Source organism: Colias eurytheme, chromosome 13 (genome assembly GCF_061535395.1).
Source record: "Colias eurytheme isolate Ceu_HAF_F1 chromosome 13, ilColEury1 Martin Lab GWU primary, whole genome shotgun sequence".
Lineage (NCBI taxonomy): Eukaryota > Metazoa > Arthropoda > Insecta > Lepidoptera > Pieridae > Colias > Colias eurytheme.
This window is the reverse complement of record NC_142992.1, coordinates 4,632,692-4,656,321: the sequence shown is the minus strand read 5'-3', so window position 1 is coordinate 4,656,321 and position 23,630 is coordinate 4,632,692. Positions and strand designations below refer to the sequence as shown.

Genomic DNA, 23,630 nt, shown 5'->3' with positions numbered 1-23,630 from the left:
AATATTTCTAAGAACCCAACAAAGATCCTGACTTTCACAACATAAGGAAAAGTAACGGTGTAGCAATGTAGTGTGGCAATATAATAAATGTTGATTTATTTTTTACTAAGATAAGAAATAAAAGAATTTTTTTTAACCCGCTTTTATTAGCTTCATTTTGCAATGGCTTACTATTCTTACTAATAACATTTATAATTTCTAGACTAGATTTAGATAAGATAGGAATCTAAAGTACAAAGAATGTGGTTTAAACCTTTTGAAAAACATGTAATCCAATAACATACAGGCATTGTTTTGTATAGTTCATTCAACTATAACAGAATGTACCTAAGGTCAACATTACTATTTGTACATAACTATAGTTGCTCATCAAATTATTGTCTTGTCGGACGTTTGACATTTTAGTTTTGTTTGGTCTATAGATTCATAAAAATACATCTTTCTCTCAGAAAAGTCCAAGGCAGGACGGGTCCCATTGAACCCTGATTTCAACTTTTTCGTTAGGTTAGAAATTATATGAAAATTATTTTAATTATAATTTAATTAACCTACTCGCATTATAAGAAAATTTATATTAACTACCTGAAAATTACTGCAGTTAAACCGTAATAACTATTCAGTAATCTATGATGAAATTAAAGTAATCTATAATAAAATTAAAGCTGAAGAGTTTGTTTGTTTGTTTGAACGCGCTAATCTCAGGAACTAATAATATGTCCGATTTGAAAAATTCTTTCACTGTCAGATAGCCCAATCATCGAGGAAGGCTAGGCTATATTATATTATTATGATCACGCTAAGACCAACAGGAGCGGAGCCATGCGGGTGAAACCGCGGAGCGCAGATTATAGTCTATGATGAAACTCAAAAATTCGTCTCTACGAGGCGAGATTTTTGTAAGGAAGAAACTTACCTAAAGCTAATGACCCAGTAGATAAATAAACTTATTTGAGACTTGCTTCATACAACAAATATATTTATTGTTCATTTCGTGGCATTATTGATATCTCTTTGTGGAAAAAGTGAACGAACAAAATAAAAATCGTTTATTTACATTTATGGCACGAAAAGTTCCGTTTCCAAATTTTTATTAGCTAATTGGATTGGACTTCAAGTCGACTCAGAATTCTTACTTCAATCAAAATTCGAAGAAAGTGCCCAAATTGGTTCGTTAATAAAAAGGCCGAGTAAATTGAAATAATCCACTTTTCCCGGACATATTTTTAATATAATACGTTATCAGTATTCAGTCTCTGATTTTAAATTTCATTTACTTAACGTTTTTTATTAGGTCTTATCTTATGATTGACTTTGATATCTAGTTTTAAGATAAGTGCCAGATTACTCCATTGATTAATCTGTAATCTGTAACATTATAAGATTCATAAAAAATTGATTATTTTTATTGAGCGATTGATATGCCTTGATATTTTAATAATTATTCTATTTTGCAGGACTTCAAATGTAAGAATAAAACTCAGGAAATTTGTATTACAAATTTATTTTCTTTTTACATAAAAACACTTTTATCACTTCTCAGCAATCTTCATTACGCGTGTCAACCTTACAGTCTTGACTGAAACAAAAAAAAAGATGAATTAGTTTCATTGTTACAATGTTTTATATGAAAATTTTTAATTCGATTTGACAAAAAAGTTTTGTTATTTTCAACTCAATCAAACTTTTGATATTGGACATACATACATAAATATTATTATTATCATTCTTCCAAATTAAAACAGAAGAATTTAAAAAATAATGTGTGCGTGTACTAGTGTACACACGTATGAAGTGAAACTTCTTTATGACCTTATTTTTTCAAAAAATAATTTTCTATATGCAACTTTACAGAAATACGTCGAATCACGCGTGTTAGGGATAAGAAAAAGATGGCGTGTAACGGAAAAATGTCTCGCGTAACGAAAAAATGTTACACAAAATTTTTTTCCAACCCCGAATAAAGAAGTTTCTCTTCAAAAATGTAAAATGTAACTCAATTTACCTCATTTCCGCGGTGGATAGCCAGAACCATGTCTTGTTCGTTTGCACCGATGTGAATTTGGGCGCGTCCATTGCCGTCGACAGTGATAGTTTTGCCGGTGCAACCGTTGTTAACCTTTGCTCCTGAGATCACGTCGCAGTATCTACCAGCTGGCAGGCAAGTCTAGAACAAAATATAGTAAAGTGAGAAAGAATTGAATATTACAAAAAAAACTTAACTAATACAATACTTTTAGTATTGTATTAAAGGCGTCTTCCAAAGATTTAGGAACAGACGTCGCGTCGCAGTTAAATAAAAATACAGCATACAGCAGATTATTTGGCAAACTATAAATCAATTTATCAAGTTATAGTTAACGTTACAGCTTATAGCCTTCCTCGATGTGTTTCTTATAGTTCATGTACTTATAAATAAAATAACATTTTACCTAAGATTATGTATTTCAGATTTTGGACAAGTCAGTTCAATACATTTATATTGAATTGAAAAATTCGTCAACACTTATTCGATTGGGAAAAATGTAGTGAATTTTCGCGCGTGGAGTTTCACGAGCGATTCAATTCAACTACTCTACAAATCTAAGCGGACAATGCTGAAATTCCATTTCATTTTCAAATAAAAGTTACCAAAAGCAAAATGTAAACGTCATGATGATGAATGCTCTGCATCTTCATCAGTGGAGGACTATTCAGTATGATAGAGGAGTTAATAATACAATCATAATTTTCTCGTTAAAACTCGCGAAAAAGCTCAAGTTCTACTTAAACGTAAATCGCCCTGTCTTTCATTACCCTAATCTTGTTCTGTCTCCTCTTATTTTACTAAGGAATAACGTAGTTTACTTTTATAAAATAATTTGACATCAACAAGGTGAAAACCCACGCTATACATTATTATAATGTGACCTTTTCTTGGTCAAGTCTTTATATCATTCCTTGTATACGAATATAATTATTATTTTTCCAAAATCCCACCCACAATAAGGAGCTACGAAAAATCCTGTAGACGTTTCCATTTGCAAACTAGTGCGGAATAAGAGCGTAAAATTCCTTTTTCCTAAGACTTGTCCCTAACGTAAACCGCTGAGACGAATAGAATAATACAATTGCGTTTCATTTCTACCTCGTGGGGTATTATTTTACTCTCCTCGACATTTATTTACTAAAAGTTATATCATTTATGTAGTGACATTTTAATAAGTACGAGTTTTATGGTAGGTACTTTTTTTTAACCTTAACTTAAACTTTTAATTAAACCTGAGGATTTAACAGATTACACATGACTTAAATGAATTCTATTTAGATGGAACTTAATCGTGCTTTTTAAAGGTAATATTAAAAAAATTCTTGACGTAGATCAGACTGTTGTTAATATTAAAAAACATATGAAATTGAAGTATTGAACTCGCTATTAATCATTAAATTATAGTTTTTAACCGACTTCAAAAAAAACGAGGAGGTTATCAATTCGGCCGGTATAATTTTTTTTTTACTACACTAAGCACTCAATGCTCGTGCACCGACATCAAACCATTTTAGTAAATAGCACATCTAAATAATATGTAGTAATTAATAATATCAAATCTTTTTTATTTTTTACTTTTCTGTTTTTGAAGTCGGTTGTTTTTAACGCAGTTATTTTTTATTGTGTCTCTGTTGTCTTCCCTAAAACGCCAAATTATGTATTAGATATTTAATTAACAAACCTGCAAGCTCTGGTTCAAGTCGCGGTTCTCGTTGTTAAAAGCGACGAAACCTTGTCCACCACGGCAGAAGGCGATCTGGTTGTTTCCATTGTCCCACCAGTTTGAGAGCCCAGTGTTGCCGGCTGCGTTCCTGAATGCTACCATCTGGTAGATCTGTCTCCAGCGATGTTCGCACACCCAGCCGTTGCCGCAGCTGTTGTCCTGTAAGATAGAATAGTTTATTGCATATATCCTGTAAATTTGATACAATAAAGTAAATATATTATTGCATAAATATCCTATACATTTCGATGCAATAAACAGATAGGTCATGCTTTAGTGGACACAGAATTAACACATAAATTAATGTATTTAAAAAAACGATAAAACACGCTTAAACTCATGATATTATTGTATTGTCACCGATCCTTGATAAGTGTGCAAAGTTTGATTAAAATCTGTCCATTTAAAGGGAGTCAAATTCAAATCTAAGAGTCTTTTACATACAAACATGTAGGTGCAAATGTCTGATAGAATAGGAAACCTTACGGGTACTGTGAAAGACTGCACTATTTTTGTATAAATATTATTATAAAGCTACGTATTTTAAAATTTATTTCGTACTTATATCGCTGCTTAAATATATCATATTATTTTTGTATGGTAAGCAGACTCCCGGTGTCAGTCCTGTGTCTGACACCTATCACGGGTCTCATTATATTCCTCTATTCTCATGTAAATAAAAATATTGAAATATAAATAGTCACTTTGATAACTATAATTTTATATCGATCTAAATTTAATATGAATCATAAATTATTTATTAAATTGAACAACTATGAAGTAGATACTTATAGCTAATCTGATTCTGAAAATTGATGTGAAAAAGAAGTTTCGAAGAAAAGATATTTCTAGAACCTAGAAACCGTTTGTATTTGTCATCAAAGTATCGCGTTAATATCATTGTATTTTTTGTGAAGCGTTATATTGTTGCCTTTACCAAGAACTTGAGTAAACAAGCTATTAACAAGATGTTTATTTAAAGACGAACTAAAGTGCTTTTGTTCGGTTTTTTCTTATACACTAACAAGATTATTAACTGGCAATACACTTACCAAAAATAACTCGACTTGTTATATTATTATTTTTATAGTGTACCTATACTTTTAGATAGTTATCAAAGCTTTCAATTTATTTATTTAGACAAAGTACATCACGTCTTACTTTAAAAAAATATAATTATTCATGTTAAAATGTATTTGTATGTATATTTTATGTAATTTCAACACATAATTGTATTTAGTTTATGTTTTTATATCAAACCGTATGAACTAGGTATTTATTACATTGAACAAAAATGCTATCCCTATTATATTATAATATATAGATTATATATAGATATACACACAACACATGTATGTGTATACAGAATTTTAACCAGATATTGAAAATTCTTACAGAGTTGATGGTCGGTGAACGAATGTTTCCATTAGAGTCCATTGGAGGTCCAGCTTCTGTGTCCGTAAAGTGGAAGCTGCTCATCAGCTGAGCGACACCATAAGGATGCGCCAACATGAAGGCAATCGCTCCCTTATATTGCTTCGGGGACTTGTGGGTTAGAATGTTACCACCAGCACCATGACCACGTTGGTTGTCGTGGTTGTCAATGAAGACGAGCGCATCGTTGGACGCTAGGAGCGACCAGCTTGGACCCCAGTTGGATAGCCATCTGGAATTTCAGGTTTTGTTAAGCTTGATACGTACAGAAGTAAGTTAAAAGATGACTCAGTCAATATTAGCACAGAGGACTGGCTATAGCTTATTTTAAGAGTAGTCTTCTCCAGCTTACTTACTATTTATATCTTTAGTAGGTAAATTCCCATGAAAAGCAGTGATTTTGCTGTTTAAAAACGAAGATTTTTATGTTACATGACAATATGTAGTGCATAAATTTTTTAATAATAATAATCTGTACTTCAAGAGCCTATTTTTGTCAGTTTCACTGTTATTACTATACTTGAAAGTAGTAGTAATAGTAAACGAAGAATAAAAACTACAAACATCTACGTAATATCTCTTTTTAAAAACATTTGTTATAAAATTGTGCTTCAAATACATAAATAATATGAAACTAGTGGAATATGTTGTAAAGCACATTAATATAAACCACTACCACCAATATAAATAGATATTGTAAATTGAAAGCAATGTATAAATAGAATGAAAACAATTGAAGTATTGGAGAAATGTATTAGCTTTTGTTTCTATCTAATTGTATTAATTCTAAAAGTATAAAGAGAGGGAATTGTTATTGATTATAACATTAATTAATCTATAAATAACACTCGGAATTATTGAATTCAGAGAAAATACTCATTTGTTAGACTGAATTGAAAAATTGGATTTAATATTTTAAACTACGATGCTCTACAATTTTTCATTAGTTCTTCCATTTAACGATAATAAAATGGGAGTAAATCTACTTTTCTGTAATACGACATTTCACTGACCATTTTAAACAAATATCATCAAACAGAGTCATTTTAAAAATTGCCCAAATTTTAAACTACCTTTCCCTACCTACTAAGATTCTTATAAAGTTCATCCATTTAACAATTATCAAATTAATAATGCAAAAGTACAAAATTCCACTGTCCGTTCCCAAATCAAAACTGAAAGTTATTCCTTAATATTTTTGTTTATTATAAAAGCAAAAACATACCTAAGTTGATTCTGTCCCCTGAAAGCTCTGCTCAATTCCATGCCGAATCTGAATTCAGTGACCGCCGCTAGGGGAGTGTACTCATTCCTGCTAATAGCTTCTCCGCCAAGATCAATTACTTCTTGGAAGATGTACGGGCGGGCTCCCTGGGGGAAGCCGTGGCTGGGGTTCAGGTTGTGTAGCCTGTCGTATATGACGCGCAGGTCTCCGGGCCACATGTGTTTGGCTGCGTCGATTCTGGAAGGAAGTTTTGGTAAAATTGTTGTTAAGTAACTATAGAAAAGTTTTTCGTTAATAATTATGATTCGATTCAAGAACATTTTATAATGATGTGAAAAAATATGGAACCTGTAAAATTATTACAATGATGTAAAAATTTGATGAAATCGGACACAGAGATAATAAACAAAATTATTTGGTTTAGTTTTATGTATTAGTATAAAGGAAAGCACATTAAAATTTTCCTATCCGCACCAAATAATATCTAAAGCTTCATATAAATCCTCTCATATAAAATACTTATAAAGCAGACCACGGCACACGAAAAAAAAATTGAAAGGTATTATTTCTAAATCTTTTTATCATGCACTGAACTAGACACACTACGAAAATTATTTTTCTGAAATATATGTATTTTATTTATTAAAATAAGGATTTATAATTCCTTGTTTTTCTTTGTGAAAACTGGTTCACAGAATTGGCTAAATCTGTAGGTATGTAGTGTAATTAATTAGGGAATAACAATTATGGACTATAATATTTAAGTACCTATTTCGGCATTAAAGTAGCTATATAAATAATTTTACTGCGCCATAATAAAAGGATCCGTATAAATAATTTTATTGCATCAGAATAAATAGCTCCAACACAACCGCCAATTAATAGCAATCGATCGCTCATGTAACTGAACTATTTACGTCGCCTCTAGGCGTTAAAAATGAAACAAAAATACTGCAGATTTAAAAGGTTAAAATATAACAGTATGGGAAACAAAAAACAATAATACATTGTTGAATTCGTTTCAGCAATATTGAGTTAAATTTTTTAGTGACAATTTTGTGTAATGGCCAATTTGATTCAACGATGTTTATCAAGAGATAACACACACTTTTCAGGATAAATCTAAACTTACTTCACTATTTACTGTAAACGACTTTGAGGTTCTTTATAATGTCGAAAAAAGGCATGCCATACATTCTATTGTAAATACTAATATAATTAAAACATTTTTGTTCCAGATCATGCAAAGAGGTCGACCAGATCAAGATTCATCAACTTCAACTTCAACAAATTCAGCTCAGTTCATTTAAAATATAATTTACTAGCTTTATTATTTAAAAACTTGTTATACGATTCATTTTAATAATTATTTATTTACCTAATTCAAACTACGTAACATTGGATTGTTGCGTATCACAATATCTTAAACAATGTGCCTTAAAAACAAATCAATTTCACTTAATACAATGCGCTCTACAAAATATAAAGCTCTAGTCCCATAAAACATTAGTATAGTTCTTACCTGAAACCAGCAACACCCATATCAATAAGACGGTTCATGAAACCGACAATCTGTCCCCTCACATATTCAGATCCTTGGTTCAAGTCCTTGAGACCAGACAGCTCGCAGTTACGTACCTTTAAATAATTAATTGACACTTAAAACTTCCATTAAATGATTAGAATTGTAGGATCTAGTTTTAGACTAAGGATCTACTCAATTGTGGTATGGGTATGAAATAGTTCATGCGAACAAGAAGGTCAACTAGATGTCCCAAAAAGTTTAAATATTACGTGTTTGGTTTTGTAAAGATATACCTAATATGATAGATACTCATATTGTACATAACATTAAATAGAATAAATCGAGACACGTTGCATTTCTATACCAGTGGATGCATGAAAATCTATACATATAATAAAATCGTAGGAAAGTCAAAACTGTACATTGAATATTTTTTTAAAAGAATACATATTCCATGATCTATAATCGATATAGAAGCCAAAAATATAGTTTTTAGAATTTTTGTCTGTTTGTCTGTTTGTCTGTTTGTCTGTATGTTTGACCGAGCTAATCTCGAAAAGTACTGCATAGATTTACTTCAAATTTTGCATGAATATTTCTTAGAGGTCGGGTGAGGATAGTTTATACATATTATCATGATATCACCTTCGGGGGAGGAGCTGTGAACCTTTATTTTTCTTACCTATTCTGTGTACTACGACAGCGTACAATCTAAAGACTCATGTTTAAATGTTGTTTTTGAGTAAGCCATGCTATTGTCTACCTTTACACTATAAAAACTACATCATTTAAGTAATTTTGGCAGAGAAACAGTATAATGAATCTTAGTAGTATGCAGACAAATTTAAAACAGCGCCATCTATGAGATTTCATTAAAATTAAATCAATTTACATAATATTAACGCTCCTTGGAAATTCATAATTTAAATATTATGATGTTGGTGAGTTTGTTTTTTTTAAAGTTAAATAAATAATTCATATCTTCCCAGAGTAAATTTCAGGTGCGCTTATATTTCATGTGAATATACTAAATTTTTATAAGTGAGGGTAGATGTTTATTATTTGATGTTAGTTACAGTTATATAGGTAATAGACGTAGTATTTGTTTTCTCTTTGGGTAATATAGTAGATAACAGTGATTGTGTTCATTGGTTGCATTTTTAAAAATCTTCGGCTTTTTTTTAATTTTCGCCTTCTTGCGTTCCCACAAAAGGTAAGTTGTAGCTTTTATATTTATTGTTTATTATAATTATATAGTTAGACTCATGTTTTTAATTAGTTAAAGTTATGACAAAATAAGAAAATGATGAAATTTTATTTTTATCATGTATAACTTTTACAAGACTATATTATACGCCCAAAGAAGGTCACTTTAGTTCTTTATAAAACTTTATTTGTTAGTAGCTTTTTATTAAAATTAGGTAGGTACACTTATCTTTTGATTTTTTTTTATTTACAGATTCAATGTTCATAAAAATTGACGATTTGCGTGAGGATGTAGTGGAAATTAGTAACCTTGCGCGTGGTCAATCAATATTCAATACATATTATAATAAAATTCTAGAAAAGTGATGTCTGTACAATGAAAATATGTAAAAAAAATAGCAGGGGTTATTATTAAATCGATCTCAAACCCAAAACTGTAGTTATAATTTTTTTTGTCTGTTTGTCTGTATGTTTGTGCACGCTAATCTCAGAAACGGCTTATTCGATTTAGATGCGGTTTTCACTAATATATTGTGGTAATCTTCATTTAACATTATGTGTTTATTTCATGTTAATCGGTTTGTAAATAAAAAAGTTATGACCATTTAAGTATTCACGGCGAACATTTGCAAAGGCATTCTATTGTACACTATACAGTGTACGATAAAACGTAAGTTATCTGTTATACGCTACAGTAATTATTCCTTATAAATGTCCAGGTGATCATATCGAAAGTCCCCAAGGGTGGGGGGGTAAGCTGAGGTAGTAGGGGGGGAAGGGGTCAAATTAGAATTATGCTTACTTCTAGGTAAATTTTATACATAAAATGTCCTTTAAATTATGTCGTATTATATTTTTAACCCCTTTTAACCATTTTTAACCATCAAAAAGATGGGTGATAAGTGTTTGACCGCTATGTTTGTCTGTTTGTGCCACCGTAGCTCGCTAACAGGTAATACGAATTAGATGCGTGTTAGGCAGCATATTTTCCGACGCTGGTTCTTAGATAAAGTGTATCAAAATCGGTTCATCCATTTGTTATACCTAGGTATATAGAGGTAAAAGTGGGAATGTGGGAAAAAATATTAGTTATATTTTTATCCAATTCAGTTTATCCATTTATTAGATTACAGCGGTGAAAGTGGGAATGAACAATAAACGAATGTGGTCAAATAATATACTCAAGCGGCATATCAAAATATAAAAGAGCAACGTGTTTTATCGAAATCGGTTCATCCGTTTATTACATTAACAGTGACAGTGGTTAGATAAATAAACCAAATGGAGCATCAAACGACAGGATATGACGTGTACATATAGGTATAATTAGATAATATGGTTTACTTCAAAATCGGTTCTGCCATTTACTAGGTGTGGAAAGAGAAGGGTTGAAAGTCAGTGAAAGAAGAGGGGGATATGGGAGCGAGAGGATAGCCACACCCTGGAAATTTTGAACTCTACTCAAAGCCACATAGGCCTGGCTCTTGGCAATTTTTTTTCCTAAAGATACCACTTCTTTTGCCACTGTGATCCATTACAATTTGTGCACGGTTACGGCCCAACTTAAAAGATGTCAAGGAGCAACAAACTTATAGATATCAATATGATGTAGGAATGTAATATGGAGGTAGAGGTAGGTCTCGCTCACTTGAAAATATCACATGAAAATAAGAAACCGAAGTTAAAAATTTAAAAATTAAAAAGAAAAACCCAACGCAACGAAGGAAAAGGAATAAATAATAATTTTACAAACTTCCCGACGATCTATAAAATTAAGTACCATTATAAAAAAAATATAATAATAAATAGAATTTATTTTTATTTTTTAGCTCAGTTTAGTAATAAATTTTACTAACAGTTCGTTTAATTATTTTATGGTAGTACGTGTTTATTCAATAAAAGTTAAGTAGTAACTACCTACTATGCAGTCACTATTCCACGCGGACGAAGTCGCGGGCACAGCTAGTTACTTATATAAAGAAAATCTTATACATATTTTATTAACAAATAGGGTCACCAAGCGAACAAACTATCGTATTCAGAAAAATGTAATTACTGAAGGTAGCATGCAATTATCAAACCACGGAGTAATTACTGAGTCTCTCCACTTAGGTCTTCTTTTTTTGCCAGGTAGAAAGAAACTCCTGGAAAATTCTTCATTTTAATGAGACACAATTTTCATTAATATTTAAATTAATTTTTTATATGCTTTATAAGGTTGAACCACTGATTATCCAGTTTCTACACAAAACTTTTCAATTGTAAGTATTAAAATACATTTCATCGAAAAAGAAAACGTTTCATATATTCTTGTTTTATTGTCCAGCAAACTACATACATTTATAATGCCATGATTAAAAGAGTAGATTATGCGCACCTACGACTTAATATTTCATAGTTATAATTGAAATCCTTATTTTTTAAATTTCATATCCATACTATCCTTATAATTGATATAATAAATGCAAAAGTTGGTTCGTTTGTGTCCCTATTAATGTGATAGGGACACAAACGAACAGCAACAGAGCCATTTATGATATTATGTTTGTTTTTAAAGATAGATTCTACCTATCTTCAGACAGAAGCTTTCCCAGCTTACTCTATCATATGAACTTAGTACTTACTCTATCAGCACAGCATGCGTAGTCATTTCCACCGATGACGCAGTGAGGCCAGTTGAAGTCGTTCCTGCCGTATGGCACGCCAGGATAATGCCAGTTGCCGAAGTTAGCAGTACTGCCACCGGTACCAACGTTCTCGTTCCACGTTCCTGTCATGTGGTTGATGATGGCGTCTACGTAAATCCTGTCGGTAATAATATCATTAGATAGAATTGACGCGTCGATTTATATCTATAATAACATAAACATAATGAGATTATCTAACAGAGGAGGAATATTTAGATTAAGAAGTACATGTAATACATGATCACTTCAGAAGTAATGCATGATTACCCAAGTCCCCCAAGTCGAAGCTATGCGTCTTGAATAAGTATAAATAAAACTTGATTCGTGTGCGAATCAGATTCTACGGCACGTTTTGTTTTTCTAAGAAAAAATATAGCTAAGTTACGTTCATGTTAAACAGTGTTAAATTTATTTATTTCATTTAAAATCAATAATAATCATAATTAATTCACCTCTAGCGAGAAATTGATAATAATCGGCTTAGACTGATCTGCGTAATCCGATAATAATCATTGCTCATCTAGTTTTGAATATAACATTGCTAAATTGTATTTTACAGGAAGTTAAATTTATCGTATGAGCCCCTCGATGACAGACGTTAGCAAAAATAGCTTTTAAATTTCCACACGACCTACTTTTCCCTGTGTAACTTTATTAAAAACTGGACGATACCGATCTTACCAATTAGCCCAGAAGTATAAATAGCGAGAGGCAATTCGGGAGAGAATTTATCCAATGAAACGCTTTTTTCGTTGTACTAATTTTAAGCTTTGCAGACGCATTAAGCATTCTGTTAATTATTAACTGTGTGCCTAATGTGTCTTCACATTGCAATTAGAAAGAAAGAAAGAAAGAAAAGACATTTATTTCTAGATAAAGGTACACACACAAGAAGAAAACACAAAATAGAAGAAAAAAGAAAGTACGATACATAATAGTTTAACTACACAATTATAGTTTAACTACGTAATTTCGTTTTCAAAGTTATTAATTAAGCAGTCAAAATTAATACTTTTTCAGACGTCTTAACTTTAGGAAGACTTTTAACTGTATTGTATTGCTCCTTACCTAACACCGGCGTTATTACACCGACGGACCATGTCTCTGAATTGTTGCTCATTGCCAGACCGTGTGACCAGACGGTATGAAATGGGCTGGTAGCGTTCCCACCATGGGCGGTTCCTAGACCAAATCACTAAGTTTTCATTTGGGGGAGAGATCTGTGAATAATAAATTAAAATAATTAAGTATGCAGCAATTGTTTTTATAGTATCAAAAAGTTAACAGAAGTAGTAACGCCAAGTACCTAAATATTATCGCATATTTTAGATATGCGTATATAAAAACTTAAACATTTCATGTTATAAATTTGGACAATCTTAATCTAGTTTCTTTTTTTTTCGATTAACAAATAATTGTTAGGATATACCTATTATGATTCATCTGATTTGGATAAAATGTTTTCCTCCTGGATGAAATTGTACTAAAACAATATAGCAAGACGAATATAATTAATGCTTATACATTTATACAAAGTACTCCAAAATAATACGATTGATCTCTAATCAAATACCCTTATCGATACTAAGAAAATCGAATAAAATCTATGTCTGTAGATTTTCACCCACATAATCAGATTAACAGATATAATTTGGAACTTCGAGATAAATTAGGGACAGATGACAAATTAATGTGGAAAACTCATTAGACATATTTTTATTAGAGTTTTATTTACTTTTGTACTGAAATACTTGAATAGTCCATCTTAAACTTTATGAAACATGTATTATAAATGAAAAAATAAAACTATTGAATTCTTTCATGGCTTTATAAATACAATGTAAGTAAAAGAGAATAAAAAGTAATCTATCTATATGCAAATCTATTTTCAAATCTATTCAAACACTGTAAAGCCAATATACACTGCCTCTCACTAAAAAAATCAATCGCTACCATAACATTGTTTACACAAGCAAAAAATATCTCAACATATTTCCATGGAAAATATACCTACCAAACATTACAAGACCAAACAATGCGTATAACACTAATTAATAATTTAATTCTAATCGTAATTTGAAGAACTTGAGTCGGTGTTAAGCTTAAGAAATACGGTTGAATAATTGACTTAAGAAGATTTCGGCTCGAGATTAATTCACGCCGTAAACAATAAACTTTGCTCGCTAAACAAACATTACCTATAAAACAAGTTATTATTTTGAATTTGATAAACTCAAATATTAATCAACTGTAATGATCGATCGATCTTTTAAATTATTTAACAAGATATATCAGTTTACGTATTTCTTAATAATTATTTATTCACTGCTCTACCTAGAGAAAAAAAAACAAGTCTTTTTCGCGTAATTTTTGCGAAACTTAGATCTTTAACTAAATTAAGATCATTAAAATAAATAATTTGTAGTTTACCAAGGGTGACAAGTTCAGTTGAACGATTTCACAGTATAATAACCGGTGTTAATAATATTAATAGACTCAGTTTAAATTACTTAAATTCGATATTTTGTATTTGTTAAAATAAAACTTAATTCTGAAAATAGTAATACAATATTTTATATCTTTTTCATACCAGTCTTTAGTTACTCATTTTAGGTAGGAAATATCTTTGATTGCTCGTCGTATTAAATTTCTAAACAAAGAGAGGGAAAGAGCTTTAGATTACCCGCGGAAGAAGATTATCTTATGTGGGCATAATATTCTAAATTATTATAGTACTATTACTAAAGTTATAATAATATTATGTGCATTTCATATAAAATATTTTTATAATGTGAGAATTATTATCGAAAATTGTGATAAAGCCACCCGTGAAAATAATTTCGATTGTTTATTAAATATTTTTTAACTTATCTAATCATTAAAATGTAGGGAAATGAAATTACTTACTAATTTATATCGCGTAAATTATCTTGATAGTCCAAATTATTGATAAATAATAAATATATGCGGATGTGTTTAAATAAAGATTCAAAATGATCGATAGAGTACCGCGCTTGTATTAAATAAGTTGTGTATCAACATACCAACTATAAGTAGGTAGCGATGATGGTTATTAATATTAAAAAAAGTACCTAATGAAAGGAGATTCATTTGACCATCGATATAAAATTATTGACAAAAATTAATTACCCATACTATAACGAAGGTATTTTTTTATATTTTTCCAATACACATTTAGCAACCTCTACGATGTTTCTCAGTTCCTAACATATTTTTGAAGCGTGATTCAACGAAGTCAGAAATTTGTTACAAATTAGAACAAAAAAAACCAACCAACACCTAAAACATTTACAAATTAGGACAAACCTGGATACCACCAAAGCCGCGTGGACCGAGGAACCTCTCGCACTCAGCGGCGATGTCGTTCCACTTCCACTCGAAGAGGTGGACCATGGTCGTCCTGCCAGATGCAAAGTGCGGGTTCTTGTATGCCAGCACCGCTGTCGCGGCAGAGAGCAGGAGGATGTAGCGAAACATCCTGGCAACTGGAAGAAAAAAGAAATGAGCAAAGGTTTTAGGGTTAGGTATTTTTTAGACGTATTTCTTCTTGTATTATAAACGATAGTAATTGACAAAAAATGTTAAAACGTTGCATTTAGACGACTCTACTTGTAAATTATTTTACATTTAAACGACTCTACTTATGGGTAAATTATTATACATAATACCTATAGTATAAACTATAAACTAGAAATATTGTGAAAATTATCCTTTATCAGATCCTCTCTCTTGTTTGTTTTTTTTTATGCTAGAACCGTGGAATTGAAACTTGAAGTGAATAAATTAAAAATAAATTCTTGAAGTCAGAAGATGGTATCTCATGAAAACAAGCCTTAAGATTAGTCTGTTAAAGTTCATGCAGTTCTATACTAATGGCTGACTTCGCAAATTTTCTTTCCCTATAAATAAGTAGACATTATTCGAAATAATGAATGAAAGAGGAATAAAATAACCAAATCAAAGGAGGTTAAAATAATTTAAAATAAAACATTGATAAATAGAAGGCTTTCATAAAATAGTAAGAGCTTTGAACGTAGTGTAATATTAAAGTTTACGTTTTATTACCTCGTTAAAAGAGTATTTATATTTACAGTAGGTATGTTAATAAGCAATTCTTATGTATGCAAACGTAAAGCGATAAATTTTAATCGTATTCCGATTTATACTGAAATAAATATCAACAAATAAATTATACATTCCTACCCTCTAGGTGGATTGATTTGTAAGCCATTACATGCGGTACGTTTGGCACGCAACACATAGGTATATAAAAAATTATTGAACAAGGTTCCTTACATCTTATTATAGACCCCAGACTCCCAATATAGCTTTCGCTGTGTTTCAGGAGTATGTGCCTTCCCGATACATTACATCAGAATTGTTCAATAGTTACTAATATTTATAGTTATTTGTAATATATATACCTATATAAAATTTTATTTTGACTTTCGTTAAAAAAAAATTTAAGACCAATGTCAAAAAAAAATTCATCCGGTAATACAAATGTTTCACACCAAAGAAAAAGAAGAAGAAAATATTCACAGAAGCAGAGAATAAGACGTAATAAAAAATGTAAATCTTACCTTTACACTACTCTACGTGTTTTTAAAATAATTAAGAATTATCTGAGGCCTCCTGCTGAGATATTCCTTATATAGGCAATGTATTGAATTAATCTATGTGCGATAATTAAAAAGATAATACATATACTGTATAATCTTTGCAGCGTAGGTATAATCCGACATGTTTGATTAACTTCCCTATAAACAACAATAATGCTAGCAAATCAGAGGTCAATGAATCATAATGCCATTTTGGGTTAAATAATAATACCTATTAGAATTAGAGAGGTAGGTAGTAGGTACCTACATAAAAATAATTAATTTTAGATTTTGCTTTTTAGATCAATAATATTTTGTAAACGTTACTACTGGAAGATCCTGGATTAAAATTAAGATAAGTACTTATAAAGGAATTGGACTGAGGACTTTTCCGTATGATTAATGTGTAGGTATCTAAACATAAATATTTTTTTAAAGTTGTATACATACATACATAACAAATATACAGCCACAAATAATATTTATTATAATAATAGGTACTTTACTGCAATACTGCGAAAAGGACTTATTTTCAATACAGAGAAAATTGTGAGATTAAACTAAATACCTACTGTTAACGTCACTGATGATAAATAAATAATTAACACTTTTGTCCCATTACATAATATTTTATTGCAAAAACATCAGATTGGAGGGCACTCAACAACAATCAACAATCCAACAATATAGACATTTATGATTTAACTAGCGGTCCGCCCCGGCTTCGCCCGTGGTACATATTTACGTTTTCTCTACATAAGAACCATCCTCGTACTTCAAGGAATATAATAAAAAAAGAATTATCGAAATTGGTTCAGCCGTTCTCGAGTTATGCGCTTACCAACACATTTTGCGATTCATTTTTATATATAAAAGAGAAGATTAAAATATAACTGCTTACGAACTTATGATAGTGAGTCTATGTAATTTATATAATCATACATGTATGCTAAGCTTGTAAGTTGTATGTATCGTACAACTAATTTTAATTAATTTTATTTACAGTCAATTATCTATCATTACTACTCAGGCCAAAATGTAAATACAGTACCTAGGTATCTAAAGGAATGCAATAAATGACTTGCATGCATAATTATTTTAGCCAACTATTTTACATACCTAATGATATAAGGGAAAAATCACATACTTACCCATTCAACTCTATCACTCACTCAGTACGGATAAATAAGGAACTATTCGTAACAACTGCTTATCACAGCTGTTGTACGTATACCTATACAGCTATATTTGTGACTCAATACAAGACTATCCGTAAACAATAATAATTATAGAATATCAAAACATGTTAATATTGCACGAAGTACATACTACTATGGCTACTAACTGGAGTTTACTTAGCTAATTACGTATATACCTACCTTTACAATTGAAATTTGCAAGGCATAGCTATCTTTTGAACTTAAGTACAAAGCATTGTTCGTCACGATATGAAACTATTTACACAAAGGACTGGAATAGTCATGAAAGACACTTCATTTGAACGCAGCGCGAATGAAATGAACAAGTTGATAAATGTCTATGGTATTCAGTTCATAAGGAAAGGAAGATATTTCCACAAATTTTTAAATCGCGTCAAGTAAATTGGATTGGAAAACCTCTTCTTTTAACTTCAGGAGGATTTTGTTTTTTAATAATATGAAGAAATAGCATATCATTCACATAATATATCAATAATACTTTTATGCATTGTCAATTAAATAGCAAGATTGAATAGGTAATTGACTACCTATTTTAAAGCTCGATGGAGTAACGATGGGCTATAAGTTTAGGTACATTTCAGGGAGTGTGTGCGAATGGGCTGGACTTGGCTTGACAAAGTTGAAAGTACCTACCAAAACAAAAAGTTTTTAGGTCATTTAAGATTTACTCATTGAGCAACATGTGTCGTGACCGTTAGCGAATCTTTCGTCTTATATTTAATATTACTATTAGATAAACTTAAGACAAATCACTGAACAAAAAACTATTACCTACTTAGCGAGTGGCTAGCCGAGCTGAGCCCATTTATTTTTTGTCTTAACGTGTTTAATAGACAACAAAATAACAAGCCTATCGGGTACAAAGTTTATCTTTCCAAATTGATTGAACATGATTCGAAGATTTTGGTGCAAGTCACTTTTAAATCACTTAGGCTAAAGACCCTTCAGTGTCTTTATTTTCTCAATTTTTCACAGCCTTCGTACTAAAATGTTCTTTTATTACGTGATAAGAATATCTAAATATTTACTGCGAACTGTGGATCGTTTAGTAGGTACGATTAAGCATTCAATAATGCTTGTAAAATTATGAATTTAACAGATTGCTTATTCAAAATAAAATTGAAGCGATATAATTTTATATAAATTTTAAACTTAGCTTTACAAGAGCTTTTTCTGAGATTATTAATTCTAAACATAGTTATAAACATACAAAAATATACTAAAACCTGTTTTTTTTCTTTAATATCACATTAGGTACCAAAGGTGCCAAGATAATTGAAATGTAGAGTCGTAGAGTTGTAGAGTCTTGCCGCTATAATCCATAGTAGAACGTATTTGTACATTTGTTATTGATTCTAAATCAATAATAAATAATAATGATTTCATTCATAATATAATCCTATTGCACTGGAGATCCTGGTTTAATATTAAAAATTGAGTACAACGAGATAGATAAATTGCTAAAATAATAAAATAAATCATAACAAGTTTTGGATGCATATGCGTCGATAAGTGAAAGATAAAACGATTAATAATTACTGGGCTTGGACAGATAATATTAAATGCAATTCTCCAGTATGTTCTGTTGCCGTGGAATTAAAAAGTACTTATACCTTACGGTTATCATTTTTTGGTCCAATCTTGCTAAATCACCTGATGTTATTTTTAAAAGTAATTAATCCCAAATCCGTAGATAATATAAAAATTTTATCTGAATCCTACCTTTTGGCTTGCGTCGTCTATTATATAACGGTGCATTGACATTAAAGTACAAATGCTCATTCTAACCCCATTATGTCAATTTATTTTAGTGTAAACAGGCATGGAACATTCTTTGTTCTCGCTCGTTGTTCTTAGTGCGTTCGAAAAGATTCTATGCAATGTTTTAATACTGAACAACACTGAATACGAGTTTTCGTTTACACTAAAAGATCACGAAAGAATGCTCTTCCTCTATGTTCGTATGATGTAAATGCACCGTTAGATTGTAAAAATTGTAAAAAATCGATCTAGCTCGCGAGTCACAAGATTGTTATCTGTCTAAAAATTGTTATCCGTGACATTTGCTTTAGTTTTTTTTCGATTACAAGGCGAATACATAGCAGTTACGTATTATGGCAAGAATTTTCTTCTCCCAGCGTTGGTCAGGCGCAGGTTGCGTTTCGACGCATTTATTCTTCTCTATGTAGTAGAAAAGAAACCATATCAATTGTCAAATTCGCAATTCAACGATTGATAGATTATTATTTTCTCGAAAATAGAAAGAAAGAAAGAAAGAAAGAAAATACATTTATTTGTACCGATGCACATTAATACATAAAAAATAAATAAAAAATAAATAAAATTAACTTATAACTAGTTACAACGGCACAAAATGGATAATATCCACTCAGTGCTTTGAGAATCTAAGGACATATACGACACTTAGATTCTCCACTGATTTTCAGTGGACACCACATTGACATCCTGACAGTGGCAGTGTACATATTATGAAAAAATAAAAGTAAAAGTAATAATATAATATATAATAATATAATATAGTAGATAGGAAACATATATATATATATATATATATATATATATATATATATGGGTGATTATACAAAAATGGGGTAACTCGATGTCATCAGCCAATTTAAACAAAGTCTTATTATATTTTATTCAAATAACAATCTATTTTAAAACAATGAAGCGTCCTTTATTTGGTCACTCAATTTCACTTCTTTATTTAAAATACAAATGAATAAAAAAAATAAATTAATACCTCAAATGTCAGTACTTTGGCATGTCACAACTCCAAAAACCAACAATCAAGTGACTATCGTTTAAACATTATCATCGATTTAAGAAAACTTACAAAAACACTACAATCTTTGATGTACATAGTATTACAAACTACAAATTTCATAACGCAATGTTTTCCATTTTATTTAAAAAATAAAATTAAACTTTGTCATCGTTTTCACTAGTCAGTCCGTTGTGTGTTTTTTAAATTCGAAATTCTCGCTAAATATCACCAAGTCGAGGTCAAATCCCTGTCTAAGTATTAATGTTGGTAATGAAGTTACTTGTGCACCGCATATTTTGACGGCCGTCATAACTGTACCAGCGCTAGGGTTGTGTTTGTCCTCTAAAATCTTGCTGCGCCAGTCAACATTTCAGTCCTATGGTGAGTCGTTATTTTATTGTTAATCCGATTTTTATTTTCATTTATAAATGGTTAACTATGATTTGTAAAAATATAGTTTGTTGATATTAGAAATTAGGCAAAAAAACATAATTTGTGATTATAACCTCATATTAAGTCCCTTTTTATCAATCCGCTGGCATCAGTCCTTTGTCAGATATCGTGCCAGAGGACTGACGCGACCCCATAGTACTGATGATTCTGTCGTTTTTGAGAACTTTTATCTTGATTGCTATTGGTATAAGCATTTCTATTTTATATTTCAGTTTAAAAGATCATGCGCCACGCTAAAAGAACCTGAATTTGACTAGGGAAGAAACATTTAAGAAAGAGTAGCAAAGAAAAGAGCTATTGAAACAAACTACTAATAATTTTATTAAAAAAGATCTTATTTTATTTTAATTATTGATTTTGATGCTTTCAGGGCATAGCTTTTTATATTTATCAGATAAATACGTATACGTATATTAATGTGAAGTAAAATTACCTCAAAATAACATAAAAGTTAATTAATATACTTAATAACATTATAAAAATGTCAAGGGGCTCTTATGAAAACTCAGATGAGACTTTCATTCGAGACTTTGGTTTTTAATTTTACTATAATTAGTACTTTTAACATAAATATTGGTAGATTTTTAGGGCTCCGAACCTCAAAAGGAAAAAACAGAACCCTTATAGGATCACTTTGTTGTCCGTTTGTCTGTTAAGCCGTATTTTTTGGAACGCGTGGAGGTATCAATCTGAAATTTATATTGGATACTCAATATTAAGAACCCTTGGGGCTGTAAAAAAATCAAACTTATAACGCAACGCAATCAAAAGATACCTACATCCGTTAATACTGCAAATTTCCGCAAAATTAAATATTCGCAAGGGAATAAAAAAACACACAGGATGCTTGCCGTGTATACAGTCTACTATAAACTGCTATATAGTTTACTTCTACTTGGTAAATAGCAACGTCTTAATAACACAGATAAGGAAAAATTGCTAAAAGTGTAAATTTTTAGTTACAAACATAATAAAAAATAGGTTTTTTAGGACTCCAACTCGCACTTGGCCGTTTTTTTGTTTCTATTGTTTGTGAATTACTTGAAATATCAAGTAAAACTAAGTCAAAGTAGAAAAAGTTAAGTAAGAGAGTAAGAATATTCACGTAGCGTTAAATGTCAGAAGGCTGTTTTGAAACTTGAGACATTGTTTTTTCCCAGTATCACATATTATTAATTATCATTTTTAAACGTAACTAAGTGATTTTAATACTTAAAAGAAATGTGCCATTATTAAAACTGAGAGATTTGTAGTAATTTTCATTCAATTTCTTTAAGAATATTACAAAATTGTGTTTTTTATCAGTACCATGTTAGCCTCGTCAGTCCCCTGGAGGCCAATTTCCGAAAATTTAAAATATCTCACAATCTACTTAAAAAACTGGCTGGCCCGATTTGGAACAATATATTCATTAGATTAGCTATCATATACACCCTAATTTGTAACAATCTGATATAAAAAATATAGTAAACAAAATATCCTCAAAAGTTACCCCATTTTTGTATAATCACCCATATATATATATATATATATATATATATATATATATATATATATATATATATATATATATATATATATTATAAAGAATTATTACTTACATAACAGACAATAATACATTCTACAAGAAGATACAATACTAATACGCGATACATCATAATTATAATTAATAAAAAACAACTACAAATAGAATGATTACCAGAGCCGTACCGAGTCACGTGTTTGGAGCCCCGACCTCAGAACCTTTTTGTAAGCAGAGCAAATGGGACTTCAGTTTGTTTTTGAAGCCCAGTACATTGTTGCTATTGCGGATCGGTGGTGGCAAGTCATTCCAGCACTTAGAGGCACTAAATTTAAAGCTACCCCTAAATGCTGCAGTTCTGTGAAGGGGCACTTCCATCAGTACATTCCTGTACCGTGTTGAGTGACTCGTGTTTGACTCCGACAACCACTTTAGCTTTTTGTACAAATAGGCTGGTACTTTGTACTTAACTACGTTAAATAAGAGTGTAGCTAGATGTATTTGCCGTCGATACTCCATTTTTAAAGTGTTACTGCTGTTCAAATACGGGGTGACATGGGCTCGTGGTGGAATATTGTGACAAAAGCGAGTGCAAGCATTTTGTACCCTCTGCATTATTTTTTTAGTTGATGCTAATAACCGGGGACCTATGACATTAAAATAATGCATTAAATTATAAGCAGTATGTTACGGACTCGCGGGAACCTCAAAAGGTGTTTACAATTTAATAGCGACACAGTATATTATACTTTCTTTAGGTTTTGTTTTTGCCTTAAAGGGTAGGCTATGGGCTTCTTTAATATTTCAAATATAAATAAAAATAAATACTTAAATCATTTATTCCACTTAAAACATTTTACTTAAAACATTTCGTTTGTGTTTTTTCAATAATATTATTAGGTATGTTGTATCTTCTAAATATAAAATCTGTATATTATTCAGACATTTTGTCTAATCTAGGTACTGTTACAATTAATTAAACAAAGATCAGGACAGGATGAAAAAAAACACAAATTTATAAGTATTTTATAAGTATATTAAATAAAATACAATCTTATAACATTACTGTTGTATCTTAAGCTATGACTAACACCGTACTGTGAAGGAAATTGCACCTCGCCTGTGACTTATTAATATTATGCACGCTTAAATTAACTGAACAATTACTTAATATTCGAAGTAAAATAATAATCCATATA

The 23,630-nt window shown here is 30.6% G+C and overlaps 1 protein-coding gene across 1 annotated transcript; it reads right to left on the bottom strand.

Annotated features, from left to right (window-relative positions):
- Positions 1-1,491: 1,491 nt before the first annotated feature.
- LOC149903358 (alpha-amylase 2-like) lies at positions 1,492-17,725 on the bottom strand. Its single transcript, XM_090108743.1, has 10 exons — positions 17,600-17,725; positions 15,154-15,332; positions 12,895-13,046; positions 11,764-11,944; positions 7,931-8,046; positions 6,409-6,645; positions 5,145-5,415; positions 3,708-3,908; positions 2,003-2,164; positions 1,492-1,576 (listed from the first exon to the last, which is right to left on the bottom strand). Exons 1-10 carry the CDS (start codon positions 17,601-17,603, stop codon positions 1,565-1,567), a joined length of 1,515 nt encoding a protein of 504 aa, XP_089964869.1. The 5' UTR covers positions 17,604-17,725; the 3' UTR covers positions 1,492-1,564.
- Between the last annotated feature and the right edge of the window lie 5,905 nt (positions 17,726-23,630).

Coding starts and splice junctions, on each gene's coding strand:
- LOC149903358 (XM_090108743.1), bottom strand. Junction 5,416..6,408: donor AGGGGACAGAATCAACTTAG/GTATGTTTTTGC, acceptor CTGAAATTCCAG/ATGGCTATCCAACTGGGGTC. Junction 2,165..3,707: donor ACTTGAACCAGAGCTTGCAG/GTTTGTTAATTA, acceptor ATTTTGTTCTAG/ACTTGCCTGCCAGCTGGTAG.